Source organism: Ranitomeya imitator, chromosome 6, assembly GCF_032444005.1.
Source record: "Ranitomeya imitator isolate aRanImi1 chromosome 6, aRanImi1.pri, whole genome shotgun sequence".
NCBI classification, from domain to species: Eukaryota; Metazoa; Chordata; class Amphibia; order Anura; family Dendrobatidae; genus Ranitomeya; species Ranitomeya imitator.
The window spans coordinates 215244946-215260550 of NC_091287.1; the positions used below are offsets into that span (position 1 = coordinate 215244946).

Consider the following 15605-nt stretch of genomic DNA (forward strand, 5'->3'; position numbering starts at 1 on the left):
ACTGACGAACACCGAGAGGGACATCGGAGCTCGGTAAGTATGTGGGAGTTGGATTGGACAGCGTGGGGGGGGGCATGACTCAAGTACCACTCCCCCTGTCCCTGCAGGTCGGGTTAAACTACAGTTAACCCTTTCACCCGGTCTGTAGGAGCGCGATCCGACCATGACGCATATGCTGCGTCACAGGTTGGAGTGGCACAGGTTTTCATGACGCATACGCTGCTTCAAAGGTCAGGAAGGGGTTAATATGGAGCATCTTATGGAGCCCATCATAAACTGTATGGAGCATTATATTGGGAGTATTTTGTATGGAGCATTTTATGGGGCCATCATGTACTGTATGGAGCATTATATGCTGCTCCTGATTCAACATGGATATTCTAAAACACTTAAACTACTGATGTCTCAATTAATTTTATTTTTATTAGTATCTATTTTTATTTTTGAAATTAACCAGTAACTGCTGCATTTTCCACCCGAGGCTTATACTCGAGTCATTAAGTTTTGACAGTTTTTTGTGGCAAAATTAGGGGGGTCGGCTTATTGTCACGTATATACGGTAAAAAAAATACACACAAATATACAGTACAGACCAAAGGTTTGGACTTCTCATTTAAAGATTTTTCTGTATTTTCATGACAATGAAAATTGTACATTCACACTGAAGGCATCAAAACTATGAATTAACACATGTGGAATTATATAATTAACAAAAAAGTGTGAAACAACTGAACTTATGTCTTATATTCTAGGTTCTTCAAAGTAGCCACCTTTTGCTTTGATGACTGCTTTGCACACACTTGGCATTCTCTTGATGAGCTTCAAGAGGTAGTCACCGGAAATAGTCTTCCAACAATCTTGAAGAAGTTCCCAGAGATGCTTAGCACTTGTTGGCCCTTTTACCTTCACTCTGCGGTCCAGCTCACCCCAAACCATCTAGATTGGGTTCAGAATTCCCATAGTCCTATTTCAGACAGGCTAGAGTCACTTCAAATACATATGATTCACATATTCCTTTGTGAAAGAAGTATATCCCAAAGGAAAAAACGAAGTGAGGAGAACGAAATATAATTATAAAATGAATAATGTTTATTTTCAATAGTTAAAAATTAAAATAAAAAACACACAGGGGGGTATATTTACACCAGACAAAATCTGGGGAGGCGGACCTGCTCGGTGCTGGCACAGTAAATAAGCCACAAGTATCACATATATGATGGTAGTGATGGTGACACCAATATTAATGAAGGATAAATAGCTCAGCACTGCACAGCGATAATAAATAATTCATTGCAATCATCGATAACTAACATGTAGCCACTTTCCAGAGTATTCTCCCAAGGAGCTGGCACAAATGGAAAAATGTATACAGTAGTGCAATAGATAATGCTAACAAACTGAAGGGACAAGTTAATATAAGCGGCCAGAAAGAGAGAGGTCCTCGCCCCCATTGGAAGAAGCTACGGCGAAACAGCGCTTGTCGGGCGCCGGGGATCCGCACATGTCTCCTGCTGGTGATATCAGGCACTTCACTGCGTTTTCATCCACACCGAGGTAATTATCTCTGTGACCATTAGCATGAGTCCACTTGCCATCCATTAATAGGTACCTCTCTCTCTTTCTGGCCGCTTATATTAACTTGTCCCTTCAGTTTGTTAGCATTAACTATTGCACTACTGTATACATTTTTCCTTTTGTGCCAGCTCCTTGGGAGAATACTCTGGAAAGTGGCTACATGTTAGTTATCGATGATTGCAATGAATTATTTATTATCGCTGTGCAGTGCTGAGCTATTTAGCCTTTATTAATATTGGTGTCACCATCACTACCATCATATATGTGATACTTGTGGCTTATTTACTGTGCCAGCACCGAGCAGGTCCGCCTCCCCAGATTTTGTCTGGTGTAAATATACCCCCCTGTGTGTTTTTTATTTTAATTTTTAACTATTGAAAATAAACATTATTCATTTTATAATTATATTTCGTTCTCCTCACTTCGTTTTTTCCTTTGGGATATACTTCTTTCACAAAGGAATATTAGATTGGGTTCAGGTCTGGTGACTGGAGGCCAGGTCATCTGGCGTAGCACCCAATCACTCTCCTTCATGATCAAATAGCCCTTACACAGCCTGGAGGTGTGTTTGGGGTCATTGTTCTGTTTCTGTCTGCATAAATTCCCAACAGTGTCACCAGCAAAGCACCCCGACACCATCACACCTCCTCCTCCATGCTTCACGGTGGGAACAGGCATGTAGAGTCCATCCGTTCACCTTTTCTGCATCAAGACACTGTGGTTGGAACCAAAGATCTCAAATTTGGACTCATCAGACCAAAGCACAGATTTCCACTGGTCTAATGTCCATTCCATGTGTTCTTTAGCCCAAACAAATCTCTTCTGCTTGTTGCCTGTCCTAACAGTGGTTTCCTAGCAGCTATTTTACCATGAAAGCCTGCTGCACAAAGTCTCCTCTTAACAGTTGTTGTAGAGATGTGTCTTCTGCTAGAACGCTGTGTGGCATTGACCTGGTCTCTAATCTTAGCTGCTGTTAACCTGCGATTTCTGAGGCTAGTGACTCGGATAAACTTATTCTAAGAAGCAGAGGTGGCTCTTGGTCCTCCTTTCCTTGGGGGGACTATCAGCTGTGTATCCACCAGACTTCTGCACAACACAACAGATGGTCCCAACACCATTTATAAGGCAAGAAATCCCACTTATTAAACCTTACAGGGCACACCTGTGAAGTGAAAACCATTCCCGGTGGGTACTTTGAAGAACCTAGAATATAAGACATAATTTCAGTTGTTTCACACTTTTTAAGTACGGTATATAATTCCACATGTGTTAATTCATAGTTTTGCTGCCTTCCGTGTGAATGTACAATTTTTATAGTCACGAAAATACAGAAAAATCTTTAAATGAAAAGGTGTCAAAACTTTTGCTCTGTATATATGTGTGTGTGTGTGTGTGTGTGTGTGTGTGTGTGTGTGTGTGTGTGTGTGTGTATGTGTATATCTATCTATATATTTATCTATTTACTTTCTTACGAAAATTATGAACAAAAAAGCAAGCAAAAAAAATACCATGCAACACAAAAATCTGATTTCATCAATAAGTCATTATCTTGTGGTTGCTTAGCTTTAAAGGAAAAATTCCAGGAAATTATACACATCTATTATAGCTTGTGTACAGTAAAAATTATCTAGAAACTTGATACTTGTGAGTAAAATTACAGTATTAACACTTAGTGGTTTTTACCTCCCCCCCCCCCCCCCCAAAAAAAAAAACAAAGTAATTATGTTTTCGTCACCATTCTCCAAGACCCGTAAAATTTTCACTCTACGGGATATGGGGCCGCGTCAGGGCTTATTTTTTGTGCCCTGAGCTGACGTTGTGTGACATGCGCTGTACTAATACTGCTCTGCGGGAGGTGTATTTGTGCACAGAGCAGTACTAGTATGGTGCCGTGATTTCAGGCTAAGCGCCGTACTTTGTGACAGCTGACATTCAGCACCAATGCACACGATCGGTGCTACCACCGATCGTGGGCATTTTACCCTTCTGATGCCGCTGTCAGTAGTGACAGTGGCGTAGAGAAGCATCGCGCAGGGAGGGGGCTCCCTGCGCACTTCACTCAGAACAACGCGATGCGATCGCAATGTTCTGATGGTCTCCATTGAGACCCCCAGCACCAAGTTGACTGTGGGGTTCTTGCGGGTCCCTGCAGGAAGGTGGCTTGAGAACGCCTGCTGAGCGCAGGTTTTTGTTAAAGCGATCAAAAAAAGATATGTGCCCAATAATGGTACCAATAAAAATGTCAGCGTGTCCTGCAAAAAACAAGTCCTCACACAACTCTGTTGGCCGAAAAAAGAAAAAATTATAGCTCTCAAAATATAGTGATGCAAAAACTAGTTTTCGCAATAAAAAGTGTCTTGTACTGTGTGACAGCAGCCAAACCTAAAAACCCGATATAAATCTTGTACCGAATCATACCATATCATACTGACCTGAAGAATAAAGTCACCTAATCACTTATACCGCATGAGGAACGGCGTGAAAAATAATAAAACCAATTCTTCACATGCTGTTGATTTTTTCATTCTTCCTCCCAAAGATTGCAGTAAGCCTCGGCACAAACTTACCCTGCGCTGAGCGCTTGCACCAGGGTTTCAGTGTAAATCTTTGAAATACATGATTCAGATAGAACCTCTGGTGGAAAATTCCCTATAATGAAGCAGATGGAGGCACTGTGGGCGCAATAGGACCTGTGATCCGACGGTGTCCATTTTTTAACCCTGCTGTTTTTGTTCGCATTTACTATACACTTGTAGTGTTCCGGGTCACTATGACCCGGGCTTATTAAACCTTGGTTTTAGACACTCTAACTCCATTTTTTTTTATACTTTTTGCTTACTAGACTGTTTGTGAACATGTTTGTGAAAAAAAATTAAAGATAATAAACATTACAATGTGAATATATTTACATGATCATATAAATTTACGGATTCTTGCATGAAAAACAATACACATGTTTTACAGCCAGAACCTGTTATACTCGTCTTGTTGTCACAAGTAGAAGGGCAATAGCTGCATCTTTTTCTTTTGATGCCGGAAGAGGCCATGGGGATAGAAGCGCTTGTGGAGGACATGGCTTCACTGTCCTGGGCATGTTGATGGATGCTTTGTACCAGGCCTGCTGCTGCTTCTGTTCTTGGTGTAACTTTTCTGTTCTCAATATAAGGCCTAACCAGTGACTGTACCAGTGAACAGAGGTATGTACACAGCTGCTCTCCAAAGAAACTGAAAGGTAACATGTCTGGGCTAGCATATGTGTACTGATAAGAGCAGAGAAGATAAGAACCCTTCTGAAAACAAGCAGATAAGCCAGGAAGACAGACTTACTTAGCAAAAAAAAATTATTTGCAAGACTTTACAGCTCAGCTTTACAAAAAAAAAACGTCTTAGACAGCGCGTTCTGAGCAGTCCGTTCTGCGCATAATATACACATGTAGTGCACACCTAGTGATCTCTCCGGATGCACTCTACATTTTAGAATAGACTGGGAGGACCTACCTATGAGTATTTTTTTTTTTTTTTCGTTTACTTTTTGCTACACACAAAAAGTTACACTTGTTGTGTTCGGGTCATTGTGACCCGACATCGTTTTTTTTACAGCTGTGAGGCCATATTTTCAGTGAAATAAAGGAGTTATAACCTCAGTTGGGTCTATTTATTGCATCTACTATTGTATATCAATTGATTTATTTCCTAAATTATTTCAATGGGGTCGTACACGCGCTCTACCGGGGGTATGCATTGAGATCTGCGCACCATAAAAATGGCTTTATATTGATTATTTTTGGTGCGCAGATCTCAATGCATACCCCCGGTAGAGCGCGTGTACGACCCCATTGAAATAATTTAGGAAATAACTCAATTGATATACAATAGTAGATGCAATAAATAGACCCAACTGAGGTTATAACTCCTTTATTTCACTGAAAATATGGCCTCACAGCTGTAAAAAACGATGTCGGGTCACTATGACCCGAACACAACAAGTGTAACTTTTTGTGTGTAGCAAAAAGTAAACGAAAAAAAAAAAAAAAAACTCATAGGTAGGTCCCCCCAAATGAGGAAAAGTCAAGGAGTCTCAAGTTTTAGAGACTTACAGAAAAAAATCTACAGGGCCGCAAAAAGTCTGTTCGGGTCACTATGACCCGAACAGAACAGCAGGGTTAAGGATTGCACAAAAGTGCCATTGGCCACAGTTTTGTGCACTTCTGGAAAAAAAGGAAACAGCGGAAGAGAGACCAGACTGAGTCCAGAGCATTTCTGCTGCCTCACTATAGAGAATAGATACTTCGGGGTTTCATCTGAATCATGTCACTCAGAGATTTAGATGGAATTCCCAAAGTAAGGGGTCAGCGTAGAGCGCCGGATAACTGTGATGCCTAAAGTTATGTAAAATATTCCCAATTAAATCTTCCACTCAATCCACAAAAAAAATCAAGTCCTTACTCAGATGTGTTATCTGGTAACGGAAATATAGGAGGCTTCCACGCTACTGGTAGCACAAAGGCTCTGGAAAAGCAAGATGGCTCCTCAACCTCCAAAAGAAATTCAGCAAATTCTCCACTCCCAAATCCTAATGCCCCCTCCCTTCTGAGCCCCAGTGTGCCTAAACAACATTTAGCGCCCACGTTTGGCATTTCTGTAGTGACAAGAGCCTGCCTAATTTACAGATGAATGCCCCCAGAAGCATGATCTGGGCATAATGTAATGGTCACTAAAGCTGCAGTTTGCAATTTTCACTCAGCAACATCCACTGCTGCCTGTTTCTGGAAAACATCCATGGAGTCAAAATAGTCACTACATCTGTAGATAAATTCCCAAAGGGTTACAATTTCCAAAATGGGGGTCACTTGAGAGAGCATTCTGCTTTTCTAGCACTTGGCGTCTCTTTATATGGAATCCACAAACTAGTCTAAGAGTCTATGAAAATCTGCATTCGAGGAGGCAAACAGCCCTCTGTCCCTCACGAGTCAAGTAGTACTGTACAGCCACATATTGGGTATTTTTAAATTCAGCAGAAATTGAGGGACAAATTCTGGTGCCATTTTTACCCATTTCCCAGAGTGAAAATGTAAAACTTGGGGCTAACACTATCTTGTAAAAATATAAGTTATCTTTTCTTCACTTCACAATGGCATAAAAGTTTATGACACCTGAGGTGTCAATAAAAGATTAGTGAACCCAAATAGTATAGTTCGGCGTCCGTACAGAACACCTACTGTTCGGGCATGGACACCGAACACGGACTTCACCAGGAAGTCCATGTTACTGTTTGGCTGTCTGAACACCAGGTGTTTGTCGTGCTGTCATCTGCATGGCAGCGCAGCAAACACCGCTTCTGATTGGCAGTAAAATCATGTCAAATGACAGCGTGAGTGCGCAGCTGTGATCGAAGGGATAAAGTTTACCTCCGGTCACTAATGTCAGCTGATGGGACTACAGTTCTCATTAGCTGACAATTGCTGACGCTAATAACAGCGAGCGCAGGAGCGGCGCATGGAAGTGTTAATCAGATGCTCCTGCGCTGTAAATAAATAATTTAACAACAAACCAGAGTGGGTTCCCCTGTATTTTTGCTAACCAGACAAAACTCACAGCTGGGGGCTGCATCCAGGTGTCCGTATATATAAATCACTGCTCCCCTAGATGAATTCATTGATGGTAAAATTGGGTCACTTATGGGGGAGTTCTGCTATCTCGGGGGCTCGGTCAATTTAACATGGTACCCTCAAACAAGTGCAGCAAAATCGGCACTGTAATAGGACGCTACTTCCCTTCTGAGCTTTGCTCTGTACCTCAAAAGTAGTTTTCAACCACATATGGGGTATCGGTTAACTCAGAAGAAATTGCACAATAAACTTTGGGCTCTATTTTCTCCTTTTGCCCTTGTGAAAAGACAAAATTTGTAGCTAAAATAGATTTTTGTGGGAAAAATGGGATTTTTTTTATTTCACGGTTTAACGTTATAAACTTATGTGAAGCACCTGGGGGTTCAAGGTGCTCAATCCACATCTAGATAAGGTGACAGAGGGGTCTACTTTTCAAAATGGTGTCACTTGTGGGGGGGGGATTCCACTGTTTAGGCACATCAGGGGCTCTTCAAACGGGACATGGCATTCCCTAATTATTAAATCAAATTTTGCATTCAAAAAGTGAAATGGCGCTTCTTCTCTTCCGAACCCTGCCGTGCACCCAAACAGTAGATTTCCTCCATAGATGGGGTATCAGTATGCGAAGGAGAAATTACTCAACAAAACGTATGGTCCATTTTCTCCCATTACCCTTGCAAAAAAAAAAAAAAAAATTACGTAGGTCTAAAGGAAATTTTTTTTGAAAGAAAAGTAAATGTTTATTTTTTTTCCTTCCACATTCCAAAAATTCCCGTGAAGCACCTGAAGAGTTAATAAACTTTTTGTGTGCGGTTTTGAGCACCTTGAGGTGGTGCAGTTTTTAGAATGGTGTCACTTTTGGGTATTTTCTGTCATACGGGCGCCTCAAAGTCACTTCAAGTGAGAGGTGGTCCCTAAAATAAATGGTTTTGCAAATTTTGTAGTAAAAATGAGAACTTGCTTGTCAACTTTTAGCCCTTATAACTTCCTAACAAAAAAATATGTTTCCAAAATTGTGCTGATGTAAAGTAGACATGTGGAACATGTTATTTATTAAGTACTTTGTGCAATGTGACTATGATTTAAAGGCGTAAAAATTAAAAGTTTGAAAATAGCAACATTTGAGAAATTTCTGTTTTTTTTTTCACTAATAAATACAAGTCATATCAAAGAAGTTTTAATGCTATCATAAAGTACAATGTGTCACAAGAAAATAGTCTTAGAATCACCGGGATCCAATGAAGCCTTCCGGAGTTATTACATCATAAAGTGACAGTGAGCAGAATTGTAAAAATTAGCCTGGTCATTAAGGTGAAAACAGGCTTCGTCTCAAAGGAGTTAATGATACCATTTTGGCGTAGATATGATGTCTTGACTGCCTCTTACTGCGCTTCATTGCAATGTTAATACAGACAAAAAAAAAAATCAAGTGATTTGGGGGTTTTGATTTTTTTTTCTTGTTATGCCAATTGCTGATCACATTTATTTACTTTATTTTGATAGATCGGATTTTTAAGGTATGAAAACGATAACATGCTCCCCAAAGATCTTTTATGTGAAATAAAAACAAATAAACCCAAAACATTAAAACAAAAAAAAGAGAAAAATAAATGAATAAAATAAAAGGCACTGGCAATCCAAATCTGCTACTGGTCCCACCACATAAAAAATTAATTAAAAAAGATTCCACTACTAGCAAATTATTTTAGAGAGGGAGGGTTTTTTTGTTTTTTTTAAACCACTGACCCTATGTGGTTTGCATAGAAATAACAAAACAGTTATCAAAAAAAAGTTTTACAGCCCTTTAAAACCCACTTATGAAATAAGATGGAAATGAGCATTGCCAGGAACACAGAAATATTGCCTAGTCTTGAAAGGGTTATATCCGATAGTTGAAAAAGGTAGTTGCCTATGATGCATCCAGCACCCATCATGTATGGAGCAGGACAAGAAAACCAGGCAACCCCAACATGTACTTATGCTGGCTAACAGATGTAAATCATTCAGCTGCGGCAAGAAAAACAATCTCCGAGCACTAAAAAATACTCTGAGGACCCCTGAGCATGCTCGAGAAATCTGGAGTAATGAGCATATTCGCTCATCACTAATAAATACATACAATATACATACTCCCCAAACAACGATTCCCCGATGCACGCGTCTCCTGCAACAAAAATAAAATAAACCAATATATACTCCTTGTCCGCTGTAGTCCAATTAATATTGTGTCCCACAATGATCACACGTGTAGAACAGTCACATCAGGTGATGTGACTGCTCTACCCGGCCTCCGGAGATACACTGACAGGAGGTGATCCCTCCGTAGTGTATCACTGGACTGCAGTGAGTTCACTGTAGAACATCAGCTGATCAGCTCCAGTTCTCACTTGCGGCACCGCTGCGTGAGAAAATTCTCACGGAGCAGTGCTGTAAGTGAGAGCACGAACGCCGGTGAACTCTAAGCGATACACTGAAAGGAGGTAATCCCTCCTACAGTGTATCACAGGAGGCCGGCTAGAGTGGTCACACTTCCCGATGTGACTGTTCTACATGCAAGATCGTCATGGGACACTCGGTAAATGGATGTCGGACAGGATAGTATTATATGTGGGTTTATTATTTTATTTTTGTTGCAGGAGCTTGAGGGAGTCGGAGATTAGGTGATGCAGTAAGTATAGTAATCTAAGATTCAATAAAGTAGCATGTGTGCTTATTTCAATTAACCCCTTTACCCCAAGGGTGGTTTGCATGTTAATGACCAGTCCAATTGGTATGCTTCAACGATCCTGGTGATTCGGACACTGTTTTCTCGGGACATATTGTACTTCATGATCGTGGTAAGTTTGCTTTGATATGACTTGCATTTGAGAGAAAAAACGGAAATTTGACAAAAATTTTGAACATTCCACAATTTTCCAACTTTTAATTTTCATGCCTTTACATCACACAGATGTGTCACACAAAAAAAAAAATAAGTAACATTTCACACGTCTACTTTACATCAGCACAATTTTGGAACCAATTTTTTTTTTTTTTTTTAGGGAGTTAAAAGGGTTAAAAGTTTACCAGCGAATTCTCATTTTTACACCATTTTTTTTTAGGGACCACATCACATTTGAAGTCACTTTGAGGGGTCTATATGATAAAAAAAAAAACACAAAAGTGACTCCTTTCTAAAAACTGCACCCCTCAATGTGCTCAAAACCACATTCAAGACATTTATTAACCCTTCAGGTGCTTCACATGAATTATTGGAATGTTTAAAAAAAAAAAAAACATTTAACTTTAAATTTTATATCAGATCCAATTTGTTTTATTTTACTAAGGGTAACACGATAAATTGGACCCCAAAACTTGTTGTGCAATTTGTCCCAAGTATGCTGATACCCCATATGTAGGAATAAACCACTGTTTGTGAGCATGGCAGAGCTCAGAAAGGAAAGAGCACCATTTGACTTTTTCAATGCAGAATTGGCTGGAATTGATATCGGACACAATGTTGTGTTTGGAGAGCTCCTGATGTGCCTAAACAGTGGAAACCTCCCACAAGTGACCCGATTCTGGAAACTAGACCCCCTAAGGAACTTATCTAGATGTGTGGTGAGCGATTTTAACCCCCAATTTTTTCACAGAAGTATATAATTAAGAGCCATGAAAATGAAAATTTTTTTTTCCACAAAAATGATCTTTTAGCCTGCATTTATTTATTTTCCCAAGGGTACCCAGAGAAATTGGACCCCAAAAGTAGTTGTACAATTTGTTCTGAGTACGCCGATACCCCATATGTGGGGGGAACCACCGTTTGGGCGCATGGCAGAGCTCAGAAGGGAAGGAGCGCCGTTTTGGAATACGTACTTTGATAGAATGGTCTGCGGGCATCAGGTTGCGTTTGCAGAGCCACTGATGTGCCTAAACAGTGGAAACCCCCCACAAGTGACCCCATATTGGAAACTAGACCCCCAAAGAACTTATATAGGTGTGTTGTGAGAACTTTGAACCCCCAAGTGTTTCACTACAGTTTATAACGCAGAGCCATGAAAATAAATCTTTTTCACAAAAATGAATTTTAGCCCCCAGTTTTGTATTTTCCCAAGGGTAAAAGGAGAAATTGGACCGCAGTAGTCGTTTACCAATTTGTCCTTAGCACGTTAATACCCCATATGTGGGGTAAACCACTGTGTGGGCGCATGGCAGAGCTCGGAAGGCAAGGAGCACTGCTTTACTTTTTCAATGCAGAATTGGCTGGAATTGAGATCGGACGCCATGTCGCGTTTGGAGAGCCCCGGATGTGCCTAAACAGTGGAAATCCCCCTAATCCTAACTCCAACCCTAACCTTCCCCTAATCCCAATCATAATCCTAACCCTAATCCCAACCCTAATCCCTACTGTAAATGTAATCCAAACCCAAACCCCATCTCTAGCCCCCACCCTAACTTTAACCCCAATCCTAACCCAAACTTTAGCCACAACCCTAATGGGAAAATAGAAATAAAAACATTTTTTATTTTATAATTTTTCCCTAACTAAGGGGGTGATGAAGGTGGGGTTTGATTTACTATTTATAGCGGGTTTTTGTTTGGCAGCTGTCACGCGCTAAAAGATGCTTTTTATTGCAAAAAATAGTTTTTGCATCACCACTTTTTGAGAGCTATACTTTTTCCATATTTTGCTCCACAGAGTCATGCGAGGTCTTGTTTTTTGCAGGACGAGTTGACGTTTTTACTGGTACCATTTCCGGGCACGTGACATTTTTTGATAGCTTTTTATTCCGATTTTTGTGAGAACCAAAAACCAGCTATTCATGAAATTTCTTTTTTTTTGGTGGGGGGGAAAGGGGGGTGGGCATTTATACCATTCCACGTTTGGAAAATTGATAAAGCAGTTTTATTCTTCAGGTCAGTACGATTACAGCGATACCTCATTAATATCATTTTTTTGTGTTTTTGCTTTTTTATACAATAAAAACTGTTTTATATAAAAAAAATAATTATTTTTGCATCGCTTTATTCTGAGGGCTATAACGTTTATTTTTTTTGCTGATGACGCTGTATGGCGGCTTGTTTTTTTGCGAGACAAGATGACGTTTTCAGCGATACCAGGTTTATTTATATCCGTCTTTTTGATCGCGTGTTATTCCACTTTATGTTAGTCAGTATGATGATAAAGCATTGTGAGCCTTATTTTTTTTACGGTGTTCACTGAAGGGGTTAACTAGTGGGACGGTTTTATAGGTCAGGTCGCGATACTAAATATGTGAATTTTTATTGTTTGGTTTTTTTTTACTCAAAGAAATTAATTTATTGGAACAATTTTTTTTTTCTTTGTTTATTATATATTGTCAGATCGCTGATCTGACACTGTGCACAGCACTGTGTCAGATCAGCGATCTGACAGGCAGTGCTGGAGGCTTGCTGGCGCCTGTTCTCAGAAGGAGCCGGCAAGCAACCTCCCTGCAGGACCGGGAAGGACCCTGCGGCCATCTTGGATCTAGGGCCTGCAGGGAGGAGACCCTCGGAACAAACCGATCACATTGCGTTGTTCTGAGGGTCTCAGGGAGGCATGCAGGGAGCCCCCCTCCCTGTGCGATGCTTCCCTATGCCGCCGGAACACTTGTTTGATCGCAGTGTTTCGGTGGTTGAAGTGCCGGGAGCAGTCCGTGACCACTGCTGGCACATAATGCTGGATGTCAGCTGTAATAATAAGCTGACACCAGGCCGCGCAACCCCCATGAGCGCGGCTGATCGCGTTGGACGTACTATTCCATGGGAATTAGGGCCCAGGACACAGACGGAATAGTACATCTGATTGCAGAAAGGGGCTAGATATAGAAAATTATATATATATTTGTTTTGTTTTGCGTGTAAACATTTGAAGATTGTATGTAATATTATGGTCTTCAATAGAGAATGAAAAAGAAGAGAATGAACAAGGAAATGACATCACAATTTTTTTTTTGTTAAATAATTTTGTATAATTATTTAGCTGACAAAAACGCATACAAATCCATATGGAAAAAAATGAACGCATGAAAATTTGAATAAAAAAGGAATAAAAAACAAGAGGAACTGTTTTCTACCAAGAGAGGCAGAGTCTGTGCAGAATTTTACAATAGCAAATCCGCAACATGTGCACATAGCCTAAAGGTACCGTCACACTAGACAATATCGCTAGCGATCCGTGACGTTGCAGCGTCCTGGCTAGCGATATCGTCCAGTGTGACAGGCAGCAGCGATCAGGCCCCTGCTGTGCTGTCGCTGGTCAGGGAAGAAAGTCCAGAACTTTGTTTCGTCGCTGGACTCCCCGCAGACATCGCTGAATCGGCGTGTGTGACACCGATTCAGCGATGTCTTCGCTGGTAACCAGGGTAAACATCGGGTTACTAAGCGCAGGGCCGCGCTTAGTAACCCAATGTTTACCCTGGTTACCATCCTAAAAGTAAAAAAACAAACGCTACATACTTACCTACCGCTGTCTGTCCTCGGCGCTCTGCTTCTCTGCTCTGGCTGTGAGCACAGCGACCGGAAAGCAGAGCGGTGACGTCACCGCTCTGCTTTCCGGCTGCCCGGCGCTCACAGCCAGAGCAGAGAAGCACAGCGCCGAGGACAGACAGCGGTAGGTAAGTATGTAGCGTTTGTTTTTTTACTTTTAGGATGGTAACCAGGGTAAACATCGGGTTACTAAGCGCGGCCCTGCGCTTAGTAACCCGATGTTTACCCTGGTTACCGGGGACCTCGAGATCGTTGGTCGCTGGAGAGCTGTCTGTGTGACAGCTCTCCAGCGACCAAACAGCGACGCTGCAGCGATCCGGATCGTTGTCGGTATCGCTGCAGCGTCGCTTAGTGTGACGGTACCTTAAAGGTTCGGTTTAGCGAAAACTGCTGGTGAAGTACAGTCCATAAAATTCTTATGCTTGATAACATATAATAGAGGGCTCAGGATTACAAAAGGAAAGCCTTACTGTGACTACTGTGTGGGTGTTTGATATTTAAGCAACAGTCTGCTTAGTAAGTAGATGGCTTTGCTGGGATAAAACTTCTACAATGTAAAGGGAAGTGGAGGGGAGATCGTGCAACATGAAAATCATGAAATCAGAATCTGCATGTTATACAGATTCTCAAGGATCTGTAACAAATTTCACAGCGGATTTTGCAAAAAAAATAAATATATATTCCGGATGTATAAAATAAAAGGCAATTGTCTAATTATATTGCTCATACTTACCTAGATGCTGCACGCTTATCTGCTTCATGCGCTGCCTTTAATTCTACAAAGAATAAGCAGTGTATGTACATAGTCAAAGGAATTTTAAAGAAGGTTAGTATTCTGTAAAATATATAAAGCATTTGCGTTCACAGCTAGTTTTTACACACTGCATGTAGAAATCAACAACATGTATCTTACAAGTCCTCTGAAGGAGGTATCTGATGCCAAGATGTCAGCAGCATAGTATATTGTGGACATATCAGTGGGATAAGTCATCAATTTCAGATGAGTGGATGTGTCTGACATCCCTACCAATTGGCTATTTGCCTCAGTAGCTGCCAGTTGTAAACAATTAGAGGAACAGCAAAGCTTTTGAATGGAAGCTGTTTTGCAGCACCTGGTAGCCACCACTACACACTGAATGGAGCCGTGCCTTGTAGCCAAGTTTAACCACCCGCATAACAGGTCAATAACAGGTCATCGGTAAGAGTGCCGAGGTGATGGAAAAACACAGATCTGATATTGATGACATATAGAATGGAGACAAGACATCATTTTGTTATAACTAGACAACCCTTTAAAGGGAATCTGTCACCTACTTTTTCGTATATAAGCTACGGCCACCGCCATCAGGGGCTTAGCTACAGCATTCTGTACATAAGCTACAGAATGCTGTAGATAAGCCCCTGATGGCGGTGGCCGTAGCTTATACACGAAAAAGTAGGTGACAGGTTCCCTTTAAGTCCTATAAATAACCTATTGGGGCTCTGTAAACCCAACTTGCTTTTATAACGCATACCAAACATGCTTGATCAAAGATCCTGTAAATTTGAAGGTCAAGTCTACTCCTTGAAATTTTTGGCATGGAGCTCAAACAGTTCCTGAACAAGAAATGCAGTCCGCAGGGTGAATTATCCTGACGAATTATCTCTGCCATTGGTAAATATATCTGTCATTAAGGGGACTACTTGGTCCACTTAGGCATGTAACAGTCACATTAAAAGACAAGCAGTACATTGCCCAGAGCATTATACTGCCTCATGCTTCCCTCTCCCCCCACCACACAAGTGCATAATGGCACCATCTCTTTCTCATGAAAGCAATGTACATGCACATGGCCATCCAAATAATATTAGACAATATGGTTAATTAGCCCAACTTTCCACTTATTGGTGCTTTCGAGAGTAAACCAGGGTAAGTATGGGGTCACAACTATA

At 41.0% G+C, this 15605-nt stretch overlaps 1 protein-coding gene across 1 annotated transcript in view; it reads right to left on the reverse strand.

Moving 5' to 3' along the window:
- LOC138642358 (uncharacterized) overlaps window positions 1-15605 on the reverse strand; it is a 223479-nt gene that overhangs the window by 101012 nt on the left and 106862 nt on the right. Inside the window, exon 10 of the mRNA XM_069730472.1 lies at window positions 14407-14449. Within this exon, the coding sequence (XP_069586573.1) occupies window positions 14407-14449 (43 nt within the window). The remainder of the gene's footprint in view (window positions 1-14406; window positions 14450-15605) is intronic.